Source organism: Canis aureus, chromosome 29 (assembly GCF_053574225.1).
Source record: "Canis aureus isolate CA01 chromosome 29, VMU_Caureus_v.1.0, whole genome shotgun sequence".
NCBI classification, from domain to species: domain Eukaryota; kingdom Metazoa; phylum Chordata; class Mammalia; order Carnivora; family Canidae; genus Canis; species Canis aureus.
In genome coordinates this window covers 24,949,315-24,962,555 of record NC_135639.1, presented here as the reverse complement: position 1 = coordinate 24,962,555, position 13,241 = coordinate 24,949,315, and the positions used below count along the sequence as shown (strand labels likewise).

The 13,241-nt window shown below is 49.4% G+C and overlaps 1 protein-coding gene across 2 annotated transcripts in view; it reads right to left on the bottom strand.

The window, feature by feature from the left end:
* Positions 1 to 13,241, bottom strand: part of COL17A1 (collagen type XVII alpha 1 chain) — a 52,023-nt gene that overhangs the window by 26,559 nt on the left and 12,223 nt on the right. For both annotated transcript variants that reach the window (XM_077877750.1, XM_077877749.1), the window contains 10 exons: positions 11,663 to 11,710; positions 10,478 to 10,513; positions 8,768 to 8,815; positions 7,322 to 7,465; positions 5,822 to 5,980; positions 5,161 to 5,232; positions 2,890 to 2,961; positions 2,043 to 2,111; positions 830 to 991; positions 377 to 457 (listed from right to left, as the gene is read on the bottom strand). In XM_077877750.1, coding sequence (XP_077733876.1) covers positions 377 to 457; positions 830 to 991; positions 2,043 to 2,111; positions 2,890 to 2,961; positions 5,161 to 5,232; positions 5,822 to 5,980; positions 7,322 to 7,465; positions 8,768 to 8,815; positions 10,478 to 10,513; positions 11,663 to 11,710 — 891 coding nt within the window. The remainder of the gene's footprint in view (positions 1 to 376; positions 458 to 829; positions 992 to 2,042; positions 2,112 to 2,889; positions 2,962 to 5,160; positions 5,233 to 5,821; positions 5,981 to 7,321; positions 7,466 to 8,767; positions 8,816 to 10,477; positions 10,514 to 11,662; positions 11,711 to 13,241) is intronic.

The following is a 13,241-nucleotide window of genomic DNA, read 5'->3' as shown; positions in this document are numbered from 1 at the left end:
AGAATCCAAATACTTGGGAAGAAAAAAATAAAGATAGCAAGGGCTTTGCAAAAACATTTTCTAGCTGTTCTGAAAATTATGGGACAGGGAGTAAGATGTTGTAGATGTCAGACACACCCCAGGAAGGTGTCGGCTGCAGTAATGCGCATGTGCACACACCACATACCCATGAGACCGCGGTGGAGCTTGCAGAAATACAGTCTCTAACTCAGCGGGTCTGGGCTAGGCCCGGCCCTCTGCATTTCTAACACAATCCTGGGTGGTGCCCATACCGCTGGGCCAGCGGCCACAGTCTGAGCAGCGAGGTCTCGGAAGATAAATAAAGGAGAGGCAGACAGATCGAAGTCAGAGGGACAGTGCTCAGATTTCCTCTCACCATTGGCGTCTGATACCAGGCAGGTGTCAGCAGTGTAGGCAGCTTGCTTTTCTTTTTTGAGGGTGTCATCTGAAAAAGAAGCTGTGCGCACACCCATGATCATCCAGGGTACTGTGCTCTCACTCCCTGCCGGCCCCAGAGCCACGCCTGGGTGGACACCCGGGTAGGAAGAGGGCCCCATGTTCCTGGGTTAATCTCCCACATCTGTGTATGTGGTTAGGAGACTTCCCATTGCCCCAAGACCCCTCTGGGAGTGTTTTGCCAGAATTTTCCTGGATATTTATCTAATTCAAGGCAGACCTGGAACATCGCATTCAGGCAGGCGTTTTTCATTTGAGTGGGGTCACTATGGTTTTCTTTATGAAAAGGTCTCAAACCACCCTGCTAGGACATTTGGTTCCCTACACCGTCTGCCTTTCTCCTGAAACCCGCCTAGCCTGGGCCCCCACGTACTTGCAGCGATGCTGGCGGGGGAGGCAGTGAAGACCTTCCCGCTGTCCTTGGTCATGATCAGCAGCTCCATCTCCTTCTTGGCTGGTGTGTTGTCTTTCTCCAGGATCAGGAATTTACAGTCCTTGTGCAAGAGATCCTCATTCTGGACATTTGTGGTGCAGGCTGGCAAGGAAAGGAGCCGGTGAGGAGAAGGACAAGGGAGAGAGGGAAGAAATGAGCCAAAGAGGAAGGAGGAGGAAGAAAAGAGGGGAGAGGGGAAGAGAGAGGTGAGCGGGTACCTCTGAGGGTCCCCAGCATCCTAGGGACCAAAGGCACCCTCCCCTGCCCAGGTAGCCATCAGGAGGTCAATGCCGGAAGCACTTGGGCGGCAGGCCTATGATGCTGCCTCCCCACCTGGATGTTACAGGATCTTTAGGGAAAGGGCCACAGGCCCCTTGCCAGGAAGGCACTCCTTGAATTAACGTGGCAGGTTCATTTCTATCCTTCAGCCTCAAGTGTTACCATCCTGGTGGGGCTCCTGGGGGGCCTAACATACACACACTCCTATCTCTAGCATGCCATCTATTTCTTCCAGCAGGTATTATTTCCTGTCATCCTTTCGGGTACTTTATCTACTGGGTCTATCTGCCTCCTCTGTGGCAGTGGGCAGCCTGGGACTCTAGTCTGCCTCGTTCGTGCCTGTACTCTGGGCACCAAGAAGAGCGTCCCTCTCATACAAAGCAGGTGCTCAGTGAACCGTTTTTGAATCAGCTAATTATTGAATGGAAGGAAACAACAGGATCAGAGCAATGGAGGAAAGAACCCACTGGGTGCAGAGAGCATAAGTTGATAAAGATCCTATTGAAAGTCCTTGTGGGGCAGTGGCTGCTTCTGAGGGGCTCCCTTGTTCTTACACTGGGTGACACGTAACAGGAGCAGGCTGGGGGCTTCCAGATATTGGTGGAGACTGGTGGGTAAATGCCTGGCCCAAGGCAGGTGCAGAAGGTGGAGCTCTCTGCCCCACCCCTGGCACTCTGGGCCAGGAAAGCCAAGGTAGGGTCAGGGGCACATCCATCCTTGCTCTGTCTTAGCAACGGAGAGGCCTTTGGGGTGAGTCACATTTGCAGACCTCAGATCAGCAATGGGTCAAATCTCCTCTCATATAGCAGGTGTCACTGTGGAGCACTTCTCCCTCCGCACAGGCCTGCCCTCAGCAGCTGGGGATAGCGCTCACCTGCAGAGGTGGACACACCAGTGCTCACAACGGCAGGGCTCTGGGGCAGGTTTTTCTTCATACCATACGCTGCAAGAAAGGAACCACTGAGTGAGCAGGGCCAGCATGGGAAGGCAACTCCATGAAACTTAGAAGCAGCCTGACCAGCCCTAGCGGCCAGGTAGCCTCCACAGGTGAGAGGAAGAGGACAGTAAGAATAAGAAATAAAATGACTATTAATTATGAAGGTAACTCTCCAGCCACAGGGACAGCAATGAGTTTAGATGAAACTTCCTTTGGTCTAATCCTCATCCTTTTAGGACTGTTCCATAACTCCACCTCCTCCATGAAGGCCTCCTAGGATCCCTCCCCTTCGGAACTCTATAACCCTAACACCTGCTCTGCATAGCTGGACTCCTGTGGTCTTATAGGATGCCCAGTTGTTTCATGTGTAGTAGTCTTTCTACTCCAAGTAGACAGTAAGTAAGTTGAGGGCAAAGACAAAGGTTCACATCTCTTCTGCTCCCCTTCCCAGGCGTGCACAGGGGGTGCACCATGAAATCAGTAAGATGATCAATTTACAGTGACAAGGAACTCCCAGAAACTGCAGTGAGACAGCAATATACAGGTGACGCTCCACAGCAATGTGGTTTTTCCTGTGGTTTTTCTCATGTCCGAGCCAGCAAATGCAGAGGCTGGCATCTCTAGATTGGGAGATAGGGGGCTATTTCTTTGGTGGGAAAGGTTGACTGATTTTTTTTGAGACATTTGGGTCCTTCCAATACAGTTGCTGGAAAGGGACATTGTGAGGTACAGCTGCAAAGGGGCGTTCCTCCCTGGGCCGAAGCTCCACACCTCGGCTACAGACCTGTGGAGGCGGTGGCCGTGCTGTGGGACAGGGTGGACGAGCTGGGTGCCAGGTTGTTCTGCATGCCAAACACTGTGAAAGCAATGGACGACAGGTGAGTGTGGGGTGGGGAGGGAGGAGAGGGAGGCCCCCCCACAAATCATTTCCACGATAAAGTTCTTGGCACAGGACAGATTCCCCAGCTTTCTCAGTGACATGGGGAGCTTTTTACGCCCCATCTCCCACCAGAGGCCAAAAGCTACCAGCACTTCCAAGTATTGGGTAGTTAGGGCCACACAACACAAGAGCACTAATTTGCACAGGGTCTGACAGATTTCTCTGTATCCCAGGATGGATGGATGGTCTTTTCTTTCTTTCTCTCTTTCTTTCTTTCTTTCTTTCTTTCTTTCTTTCTTTCTTTCTTTCTTTCTTTCTTTCTTTCTTTCTTTCTCTCTATATATTTATTTAAAAGATTTTATTTACTCATGAGAGACAGAGACAGACACAGAGAGAGACAGAGACGGGGTGGGGAGGGCTGAGTAGAAGGAGAAGCAGGCTCCATGCAGGGAGCCCAATGTGGGACTCAATCCTGAGACTCCAGGACTATGCCCCAGGCCGAAGGCAGGCGCTAAACTGCTGAGCCACCAGGGATCCCCTGTATCCCAGGACTTTTAAAAACATCCCTGGGGTCTGGCACCTGGGTGGCTCAGTAGGTTAAGTGTCTGAATCTTGGTCCCAGCTCAGATCTTGATCTCTGGGTGGTGAGTTCAAGCCCCATGTTGGGCTCCATGCTGGGTGTGGAGCCTACTTTAAAAAGAATATCCCAGGGGTCCCAGTTTGCACCCTAGGGTACCCCGATGTACAGTGGGGGACTGTGGGCATAGGACACAGACACAGAGGGGACTGACCTGGAATATCCCTGGTTTCCCCTTGAACACTTCCTTCTTGAGACTCAGATACATAAAAACTCCCCTAGCCCCCATTACAATTTCAGAGACTGGCTGTTGGTTTTTAAATAACGTGTAGAAGCTCATTCCTCCCATCAACAGCTTTTCTTATTCTATCCTCGCTAGTGTTTGGGGCACAGATCATGGATCCAAGATCAGCCCACCTTCCTGAGTCAGGACTTTGCAAAGCAGAATGACAAAGGCAGAAGGAATGAAACATGAACCTGGTGTATTCTGGGTTTGGTGGAGCTCAAGTTAATTGGAGGTATGAAATGAGAATGCTACATTCGCACTTGTGGATATACCAGCCAAGAAAATAAAGATGAAAGAAAAAAAAAAAATGGGATCCCTGGGTGGCGCAGCGGTTTGGCGCCTGCCTTTGGCCCAGGGCGCAATCCTGGAGACCTGGGATCGAATCCCACATCGGGCTCCCGGTGCATGGAGCCTGCTTCTCCCTCTGCCTGTGTCTCTGCCTCTCTCTATCTCTCCGTGTGACTATCATGAATAAATAAATTTAAAAGGAAAAAAATTTTTTAAAAAATTTTTAAAAGAAAGATGGCCCACAGCATTATATTTATTAATCACAGTAACATAGAAGGCAGAGTCCTTAAAAAAAAAAAAAAAAAAAAAGTGGGCTGTAACATTTACATAATAGGCAGTTATATAACAAAACCGTGAATACAGATTTCTTTAAAATGGTCATCTTTGCCTTGGGAACTAATCAGTAAAATTGAGCCCTGAACCAACTACAATATTTATAAAAAGATCTAAAGTAAGATCCTTTTCACATAACAATACTTTCTACCTGAGAAATGTCCGGAGCGCTGACTCAGCCCCTTTGCTTCCACTTCTCCATGGCTCACAGAAAAGAAAGGGACCAGCCCAGGGCAAGCAGGTAAGTGAGGCCTATGGCCCCTCAGCCTTTGACCTGGCCACGGGCCGAGCTCTACCTGCGACCGGCAGGCAGCCCCTGGGCCCTGCTTCTGCGTCCCTCTGCGCACCGAGCAAAGTCTTCAAGCTCATCGGCAGAAAGGACATTTATGTGGAAACCATTCTGTTTTCCTCAGCAGGAGGGAGCATCAGTTTTTCTTCTTCTTCTTTATAAGATTTTATTTATTTATTTGAGAGGGAGAGAAAGAGAATGGGGGGTGGGTAGTGACAGGCAGAGGGAGAAGGAGACTCCCTGCTGAGCAGGGAGCCTGACTCAGGACTTGATCCCTTGACCCTGAGATCAGGGCCAGAGCCAAAGGCAGGAGCTCAGCTGACTGAGCCACCCAGGTGCCTACATCACTGACTTTTTAAGCGAATGTTTCGGAAAAGGCAACACAAGCTGGCGTGTACTGACCTGAGGAGCAGGTGCTGACCCCGGGGTGCAGTGTGGAAGAGCCTGACGTCATGTTATTTGGAACTCCGAAGACTGCAGGGGAGGAGGAAGGCTGGTGAGAGGGATGTCCAGTCCAGAACGGGGGAGGGGGGTGGCAATAGAAGGAAGGAATGGCAGGGCTACATTTTTAGGTTTTGTTAAATTTCTGGTTTTAGGAAAATCTTGAGCTCTTGCCTTGTAGCAAAGAACCAAATGGTCTGTGGTGTGCCTTGGGTCATAGCCAAGGGATGGTCACAGGGCAGTGGCCTCGGGTGGACACAGGGTCCAGCCAAAGCCCCTCTTGTTAGTCACCACTTTGTAGAGAAGGCACCTGAAGCCCAGAGAAGTTAGCTGACTTACTCAAGGTCACAGTGTATCCATGTGGAGTGAAACTAGGTTCTTTAGATCTGCTTTCATGTTCTTTCTTCTGATACATTGTGCTAGATAGTCCTCCCTATAGGGGACCCCCCAAAATAAACACCTTGGAGACTGAACTGAGTTGGAGTTCCAGCGGAAAAATCTTGGGATGCTAGGCCACAGAAGGCCCCCCAGGGAAGGCCATGGTCAGGGGTCAACACCAGAGGGGTCATATTCAGCTCGAGGCAAAGGTGCATGAGGTTCAGGTAGGAGGGGAAGCACATACCTGATCCTGCAGAATAGGCGTTGGTGTTGAGGAGGGATGAGCTCTGGGTTGTCACGTTGTTGTGATAGGTCCCCATGGAGGACCCTGCCGGCAAGGTGGAAGACCACATGTGGGAGGGAAGGTTGGCATCCAAGATGGTGGCATCATAGGTGCCAGACACTGGAATCAGAGAGGCACACCCACACCCCAGTGAGAGGCAAATCGGCACTCTGTGCTAGGGTAACCCTCTCGGGTTGGTTTGCCAGCACTTTCTTGGGTTTAGCCCCGAAGTTCCCATGACCCGGAAACTCCCTCATTCCAGGGAAGCTGGTTGGGCCACTTCCATCTGAAACCTTGGAGCTGGTGAAAACTTGATCTCCTGTATTAGAAATTTTTACTGGCTCTTGGTGAAATTTGAAGTAGGTCAGTTTTGCTCTGGAATCTGCCCATTTTTCCAAGATCCCCTCCCCATCTCCTGGTGTGCTGGTGTGGTGGGGACCAGTGGGCTCTCTATGTGCTGCTGATTCCACCTTCACAGATGCCAGGGGAATAGCAAATCCCACGTAGAATTCCAGGCACACACAAGGCAGGCGCAGCTAGAAAAGGCCTCCGTCTGAGACCACACTGCACCAAGGGCAGTCTTCCCTGGCTAAGCGCTCCATAAACATTCCTATGTGCTGACCAGGCCCAAGAGCCACTCTGCCCCCAGGAGGGGGCTTTGGTGCACCTTCAGATCTGAAGCCAATTCTTCCTCTTCATATACAAGCAGAGTTGGCTCCACAGGTCATAAAAACCGCCCTGAGGCTTGGTTTTAGATTTATTAAGTAAGAGAAAGATCACGATCTCAAGGGTTGTTTTTTTGTTTTTTTTTTTTTTTTTCCCCTCTAGGAGTGAAAGACAGAAAAATTCACAGTGAAAAAAAAAATTCATAGCACAACTGGCTTCTTTCTTCATCTCCCTCTGAGATGAAGAACTCATCTTCTTAATGAATATTTATTCATCTTTCTGCCTCCCAGAGAACCCAGCTTTCTTGGAAGGCATGTGATCTAGGAGTGCTCCCCAATCCTACTTGACTATGCTCTCCTGGTTATCTTCTTGACTTCCCCCAGAGGCCTTCACCTCTGCGAGTGGCCGTGTCTCCCCATCTATTGCTTCCCCTCAGTGCTTGGTACTTGGCATAGAGGAGGCACATAATATTCACTGAATAAATGAATGAAAATACTACAGTCATCCCCAGGATTCTTCATTTGGGGACCCAGGCCAACATATTCCCAAGAGAGGTCAAGAATATCCTGGGAGAGAATCTCTCGGATCTAGAGCCCAGCTACATGCTCACGGGATGGTGGACCAGACAGGGTGAAGCTCACATGGTCATGCAACACGAAGAGTGAATGCTTAATACTCTGCGGGGTCTCTCCTGCAACCTGGAAGGCCTGCTGGGGTACAGCTGAGTTCCTGGGCCAGGGCAAATCTGCTGCCTTGTTCCCTTCCCTCCACAGCAGTGGGGGCCACAGGACTTACCCGACTGGGAGCTTGCTGTCACCATTTTGGTCTCTACCGTGCCTTTCTTGGGGATGGGTAGTGTGTTGGAGGAATTCCGGGTGGGACTCACACTTGCTGATCGGCTCCCTTTGAGCAAACGCTTAACATCATCCAATTCTGTCCCTGCAAAATCATTCCCACGTTTTCCGTTAGGCTCAGGATTCCTTTCTGAGTCCCGTGGCAGCGGGGGGAACATTAGTGGTATTCTGAATATGAGGGGGGATGGCATCTGCTTCCCATGCTGGGATATTTTTGGTCAGCCTTATAATTTTTGCATTTTATCAATTTATAGCACTCATCAACCTGGTACTTCATAATATTAATGGCCTCATAAATACAGAGCCTCCACGGGGAGGTCCTCAGTATATATCTCCTAATTAGACCTCATCAGGCACCACAGGGATAATTCTGTGGCTGGAAGACCCTGTCATCCTAGATTGGGGGACTCGGGGATTTACATCCAGGGTGGTGAGAGAACCAGATCCCTTGAAAGAAATGGTTTAACAGTGGTCTCTTCCCCTCCCAGGATACCTTGAATGTCAGGTCCCTGACCTTGCGTGCTCGCAGTGTCATGAGGAATTTGTGGTCCATAATCCCTTAATAGTATGCTGCTTTTGTGTGAGTTCAAGTCCATTTGGCCACTATTGTAGCCAGGGTCACCGAGGGATACAAGCTCCCTGTGCCTCCCTATGTGGCAAGTAGAAGAGGGAGACATCCTACGAGGGCAGTGCCTCAGAGACGGACAGGTTTGCGCACAGCACGTGCTGGAGGACTGCCCAGGCACCCCCTTCCCTGAAAGCTCCAATCTCTGGCTCAGCCCCGCCCAGCCTGGAAAGGCTCTGGGGAGATAGCCTCAGACCCCACGGCCCAGGGCACGGAGCTGTCTGGGCCAGCCCCAGTCTCTGATTCCTGGGCTAACCAACCTGGCTCTTTGTCCTCCTACTCTTTGTACTTGGCTCCCGTCCTATCAGTTGGGTTCATTTCAAAATGTCATATAACCCTCTAATAAGAACAACCAGAACAAACTCTCAAACTCTCATACTCCACTTACTTCTGACTCTTCCTAAGCTTATGTATCCTATCAGGTACCCCCCTGCTCCTTTTCCTTTGGCCACACTGAACATTCCTCCAATGTCTGAGCATATGTTCCCCAGATATCTCACACCAGCTCATCCTATGGACCCTTCAGGCTCCTTTCACGGGACACTGTTTCTTCAGCTCCCTGACAGGTCATGGGTGGTTGGTTTACTATCTTTCTATTAGCAGCAGGGAGCGTGAGTTATTCAGCTCCTGACCCTGGCACCTTGCCCAGGGTCCCTCTCACAGAAGGCCTTCAACATGTTTTAGGATTGAGTGCACATACATGTGTAGTAGTGACCCTGGATTCCTGGATCCTTTGTTTTCAGACAGACAGTGACCACTTACATCGGGTAGAAGGGGACGCACTCTGCAGTCGAACTCGGATTTCGCTCTCTGTACAAGGGAAGAGACAGAGAAGGTATAAGTGGAGGATCTTGGATCACAGTGCCTGACCCTGAGCTCTGAGCACCAGAAAGAAATTTGGGCTGCTCTGAGATCTGTGTCCTGGGACCAGGAAACATCAGTATACCCAGAGCAAGTACTGCTTAGAAAGAGGGGTCATGCAATGAAACGCCAGGACGCCTGCACCCCGATGCTTATAGCAGCAATGTCCACGATAGCCAAACTGTGTGGAAGGAGCCTCGGTGTCCATTGAAAGATGAATGGATAAAGAAGATGTGGTTTATGTATACAATGGAATATTCCTCAGCCATTAGAAATGACAAATACCCACCATTTGCTTCGACGTGGATGGAACTGGAGGGTATTATGCTGAGTGAAATAAGTCAATTGGAGAAGGACAAACATTATGTGGTCTCATTCATTTGGGGAATATAAATAATAATGAAAGGGAATAAAGGGGAAAGGAGAAAAAATATGTGGGAAATATCAGAAAGGGAGACAGAACATGAGAGACTCCTAACTCTGGGAAACGAACTAGGGGTGGTAGAAGGGGAGGAGGGTGGGGGGTGGGGGTGACTGGGTGGTGGGCACTGAGGTGGGCACTTGATGGGATGAGCACTGGGTGTTATTCTGTATGTTGAAAAATTGAACACCAATAAAAAATAAATTTATTAAAAAAAAAAAAGAAAGAGGGGTCCTCTCCCCATGCCCCGACCTGACCACTGCATACCTCCTGATGCCTGGAGATGCTCTGATGAGATCACAGCTGAGCCCAGAGGCTTGATCACCATCAGCAATGACTGGCCCCCTTCTCACTGCTCATCTCCCAGCTGCTCTAACCAAGCTACTCTCCTGCCCTCTGGGTCTCTGATACATGAAAGAGAATTCTAAAACTCATACCATTTACTTAGCCACTTTGGCTTCCTATGGGCAGGAAACAGGTGGTTTCACATGATCTGTTAGCTTCATCTGGGCCGCTGACATCTTTTGACTATCAGCCTAAAGTTGTGAGTGCTTGGTATGGTCCTAAATTTCAAGTTACTGATGCAAGAAGGCCCCTGGAAGTCTAGAGTAATCACTGAGAGCTACTGGAGCCCATGAAGAAGTCTGCCTTCAGCACAGCCCAGACATGCTGCTCTTCCCCACCTTCACCAGATTCATCTGGGGGCATGGGGGCAGCTCTCCCCATTTCCCTCCTAGAGCCTTATCTGTGGGCAGACATGCAGAGTACCAAGCTGTCATGGAATCCTCTGTCCCCTGGAATAATTTGAAAAAGAAGGGCTTTGGCTCATTTCTCGCTGCATGAAGGCAATTACAGTATATCTTATTAAAGTTAGCCAGGATACTATAAGTGAAACCACATGTGGTGCCAGCGTCTTCACAATCCACAGTAGAACAAACCACTCCCAGGTGGTTACCATGTGTTTTTATCCTCGCTTCCACTTGCATGTTAAATCACTGCCAAATACTACCCTTCCCATCCTGATGGGGCCAGAGAAAGAGTTCCCAGGATGTTGTAAGCTCCTTGAAGACACCAACCACACCTTAGTCATTCTTCTCTACTCCTTCCATTTTCTGGCTCAAGGCTGGGCACACACATTAGATGCTCAGAAAACACTTGTTGAATGAACTGAACCCAGCAACAGAGCTTACCTCGTGTTTGGCTCCTTCCTCTGGTTGAAGAAGATGCTGAAGAGCAAAGAGAAGTAATCTTAGGCATATAAGAGGTGACATGCTAGATAATTTTGACCTGGAAGGGGATCTATTTGAGTGGGGGTAAGAGATTGTTTTCATTGTGCGTTTATATCCAGATGGGAGCCTTCCTCTATGTCTCTGCTAATGCTTTGTAAAGGACTCCAAACTGAATACTTGCCTGCCTTCTTCCTGGAGCTCAAGCCCTGAGCATCCCACTTCCTACCTGGTGGCCCCAACTGGAAACTGAGACAGCAGCTCTGCTTCAGGACAAAATGATGGAACGTGTCCATGTGGAGGCCTCCACCTGGCTTCCCTATTTCCATCATTTGCCCACAGTGAACTCAACCACCTGAATTTGATGGTGGACGCTTAATAATGATGACCACATAGCCAAAAGGGAGAGTGAGTTTTGCAAGGCTCCGATGCACATAGGGTGTTAGCTAGATGAATGTTAAGTTAGCTCACACTTAGAGTGTTAACTAACATGATTGATCATTTGGAAGCCTAGTCATTGGCGCTGGCTGTCTATGCTGATCAAATACATTAAAAAAAAAAAAAACCAAACAAACCGAAAAACTATCCATATCTTCCCTTTAGCTTTTTGTTAGAGACTGCCTTGGTCTTCCTGCTATAAGCAAATAAGTAAAATTATGGTCACTGTACAATGATCATATCAATTCATTTGTACAGTGAGAATCCAAGAACACGGACCACTAACTTAAGGTCAAGTGAAGAGACAGCCTAGGGTTTCCCTTGGCATAAAATGTGCCCCAAGGGCAGCCAGCTGTAGCAGAGGTGCCGGGATGTTTGGTATTTGTGCATTTGAATGCCTGCTCCTCTTTGCTAGGAGGTCTCTGTGCATCCTGTGGAAGGAAAAACCCTACAATTGTTTGGCTTTGGAGGCTTCTCTGTCCAAGCCTGAGCCTTGTGTGAATAACTTGCCATTTTGGTAGTGTCAGGAGCAATGGCTAATGACAGCAAGTTAAAGGTGCTTCAGGATAAAGAGCAAGGGAAAAACTGGTCAGCAGAGCTCAAAGTCCTTTAGAAGAATCTATGTAACTCACTGTATCTCCCTACCCCCACCCAAGGCATTTTTCCCAGTGCACCTGATTGGTTCCTCTGGAAAATAAGGAAGGGACCTACCGAACTCCTTCCGAGGATACTCTGGAGAAGAGTTGCCACTGGAGCTCCCTGTAGAGCAAGAAAACACTTAGTACATATGGCCACAGAAACCTGGGGCTTCCGACGGGAGGTGTGCAGGGCCCCCGCAGCCTGGCGTCCAGGAGGATGGTAGGTGCCCTGCAGCAGGCTCGCTCTATGAAATAGGACACGCCTGCTGGACACAGTTGTGGGAATTCATTCTGATCACTGATCTACTTCAGATGGCAAAGGGTCTGAACGAAGGAAAGCAGGAGGTTTGGTTTTCTTTTTTTGTTTTTAAGGCCTCGACTGAGTCTTCCCTGTATGCTGGTGCAGGTGACCTGTCCCTGGCCAAATAAATGTGCTGTCAGCATCAGACTGTCACTGACTTTGTGGAGCTCGTCCCGAACCCTTTACAATGAAGGCACCAGCCCCAGGAAGGCCTAAGATCACAGAGCAGCCATGGTGACACAACCCGCCTCGCTGCCCCCCTGCCCCATACCCCCTGGTAACTGGTCTTCATCATTTACTGGGGAAACCATACCTCAATCCTGCTTCTCCACCACCACTACCCACCTCTGTTCACTGTCAGGCCCACTTGCTGCCTGGCTCATCTGTTTCCCACTAAATGGCTTCTGCACTCGCCAGGCACTGCAGAGACTCTAGGGGCCTAGCAAGTGTCCTCCTCTTGCCTCCTGCTTCTTACCCTTAGTGCTTTCCCTCACTAGACCAGGTCTCTGCCTGGGTCCTGCTCTCCTGGCCCCCTCAGACTCTTTTTCCTCCTGTGTTCTCTGGTTCTTCCTTCCCCTTCATCCCTAACCATCTTTCTTTCCTCCCTTCTGCTTTCAGGCTCCCTTCCTTCAGGACGCATTATTGAGCTTGTCCCCGGGGGATCTCCATCTGGCTCCCCTCCCTTAATTGCTGGCACCACCATGGACCTGTGCTTGCATCCCAGTGGCACGGCCTCCCTCTCCTCCCACTCTCCTAATATTTAATCAGTTGTCAAACATCAATTCCGTCTCACCTCCTGCTCCTTCTTTCCTCCCCCGTTGCCACCACCCTAGTCCCCACCAAGTTTGCCCTAGTCCCTGCCAAGTTTGCCCTTGACTACAGAGGATCTTTTAACTTGTCACCATGTTCAGCCTCCTTCCTCCCTGTTCTTCCTGCACATGGCTAATTCATTTCTTCTATTTTTTAGAAAGATTTGTTTATTTTATAGAGTGAGCTTGAGAGTGAGTGAGTGCGCATGAGAGGGGCAAAGGGAGAGGGAGAGAGACACTTTAGCAGACTCAGCACTGAGCACAGAGCCTGAGGAGGGGCTCCATCTCACAACCCTGAGATCGTGACCTGAACTGAAACCAAGAGTCAGACGCTTAGCGACTGCACCACCCAGGTGCCCCTCACATCTAATTCATATAAGTGTTGTTAGAGAGGAAGAGTTTCCTCTACCCTTCAAGATCTTTCAAAAAAAAAAAAAAAAAAAAAAGATCTTTCTAGCTGGGCTGAGAATCAAACTGACATAAGACAAATTACCCAGAGAAAGGAGAAAATCAGATTTAGTTTTGTACATACAGGGAATCCA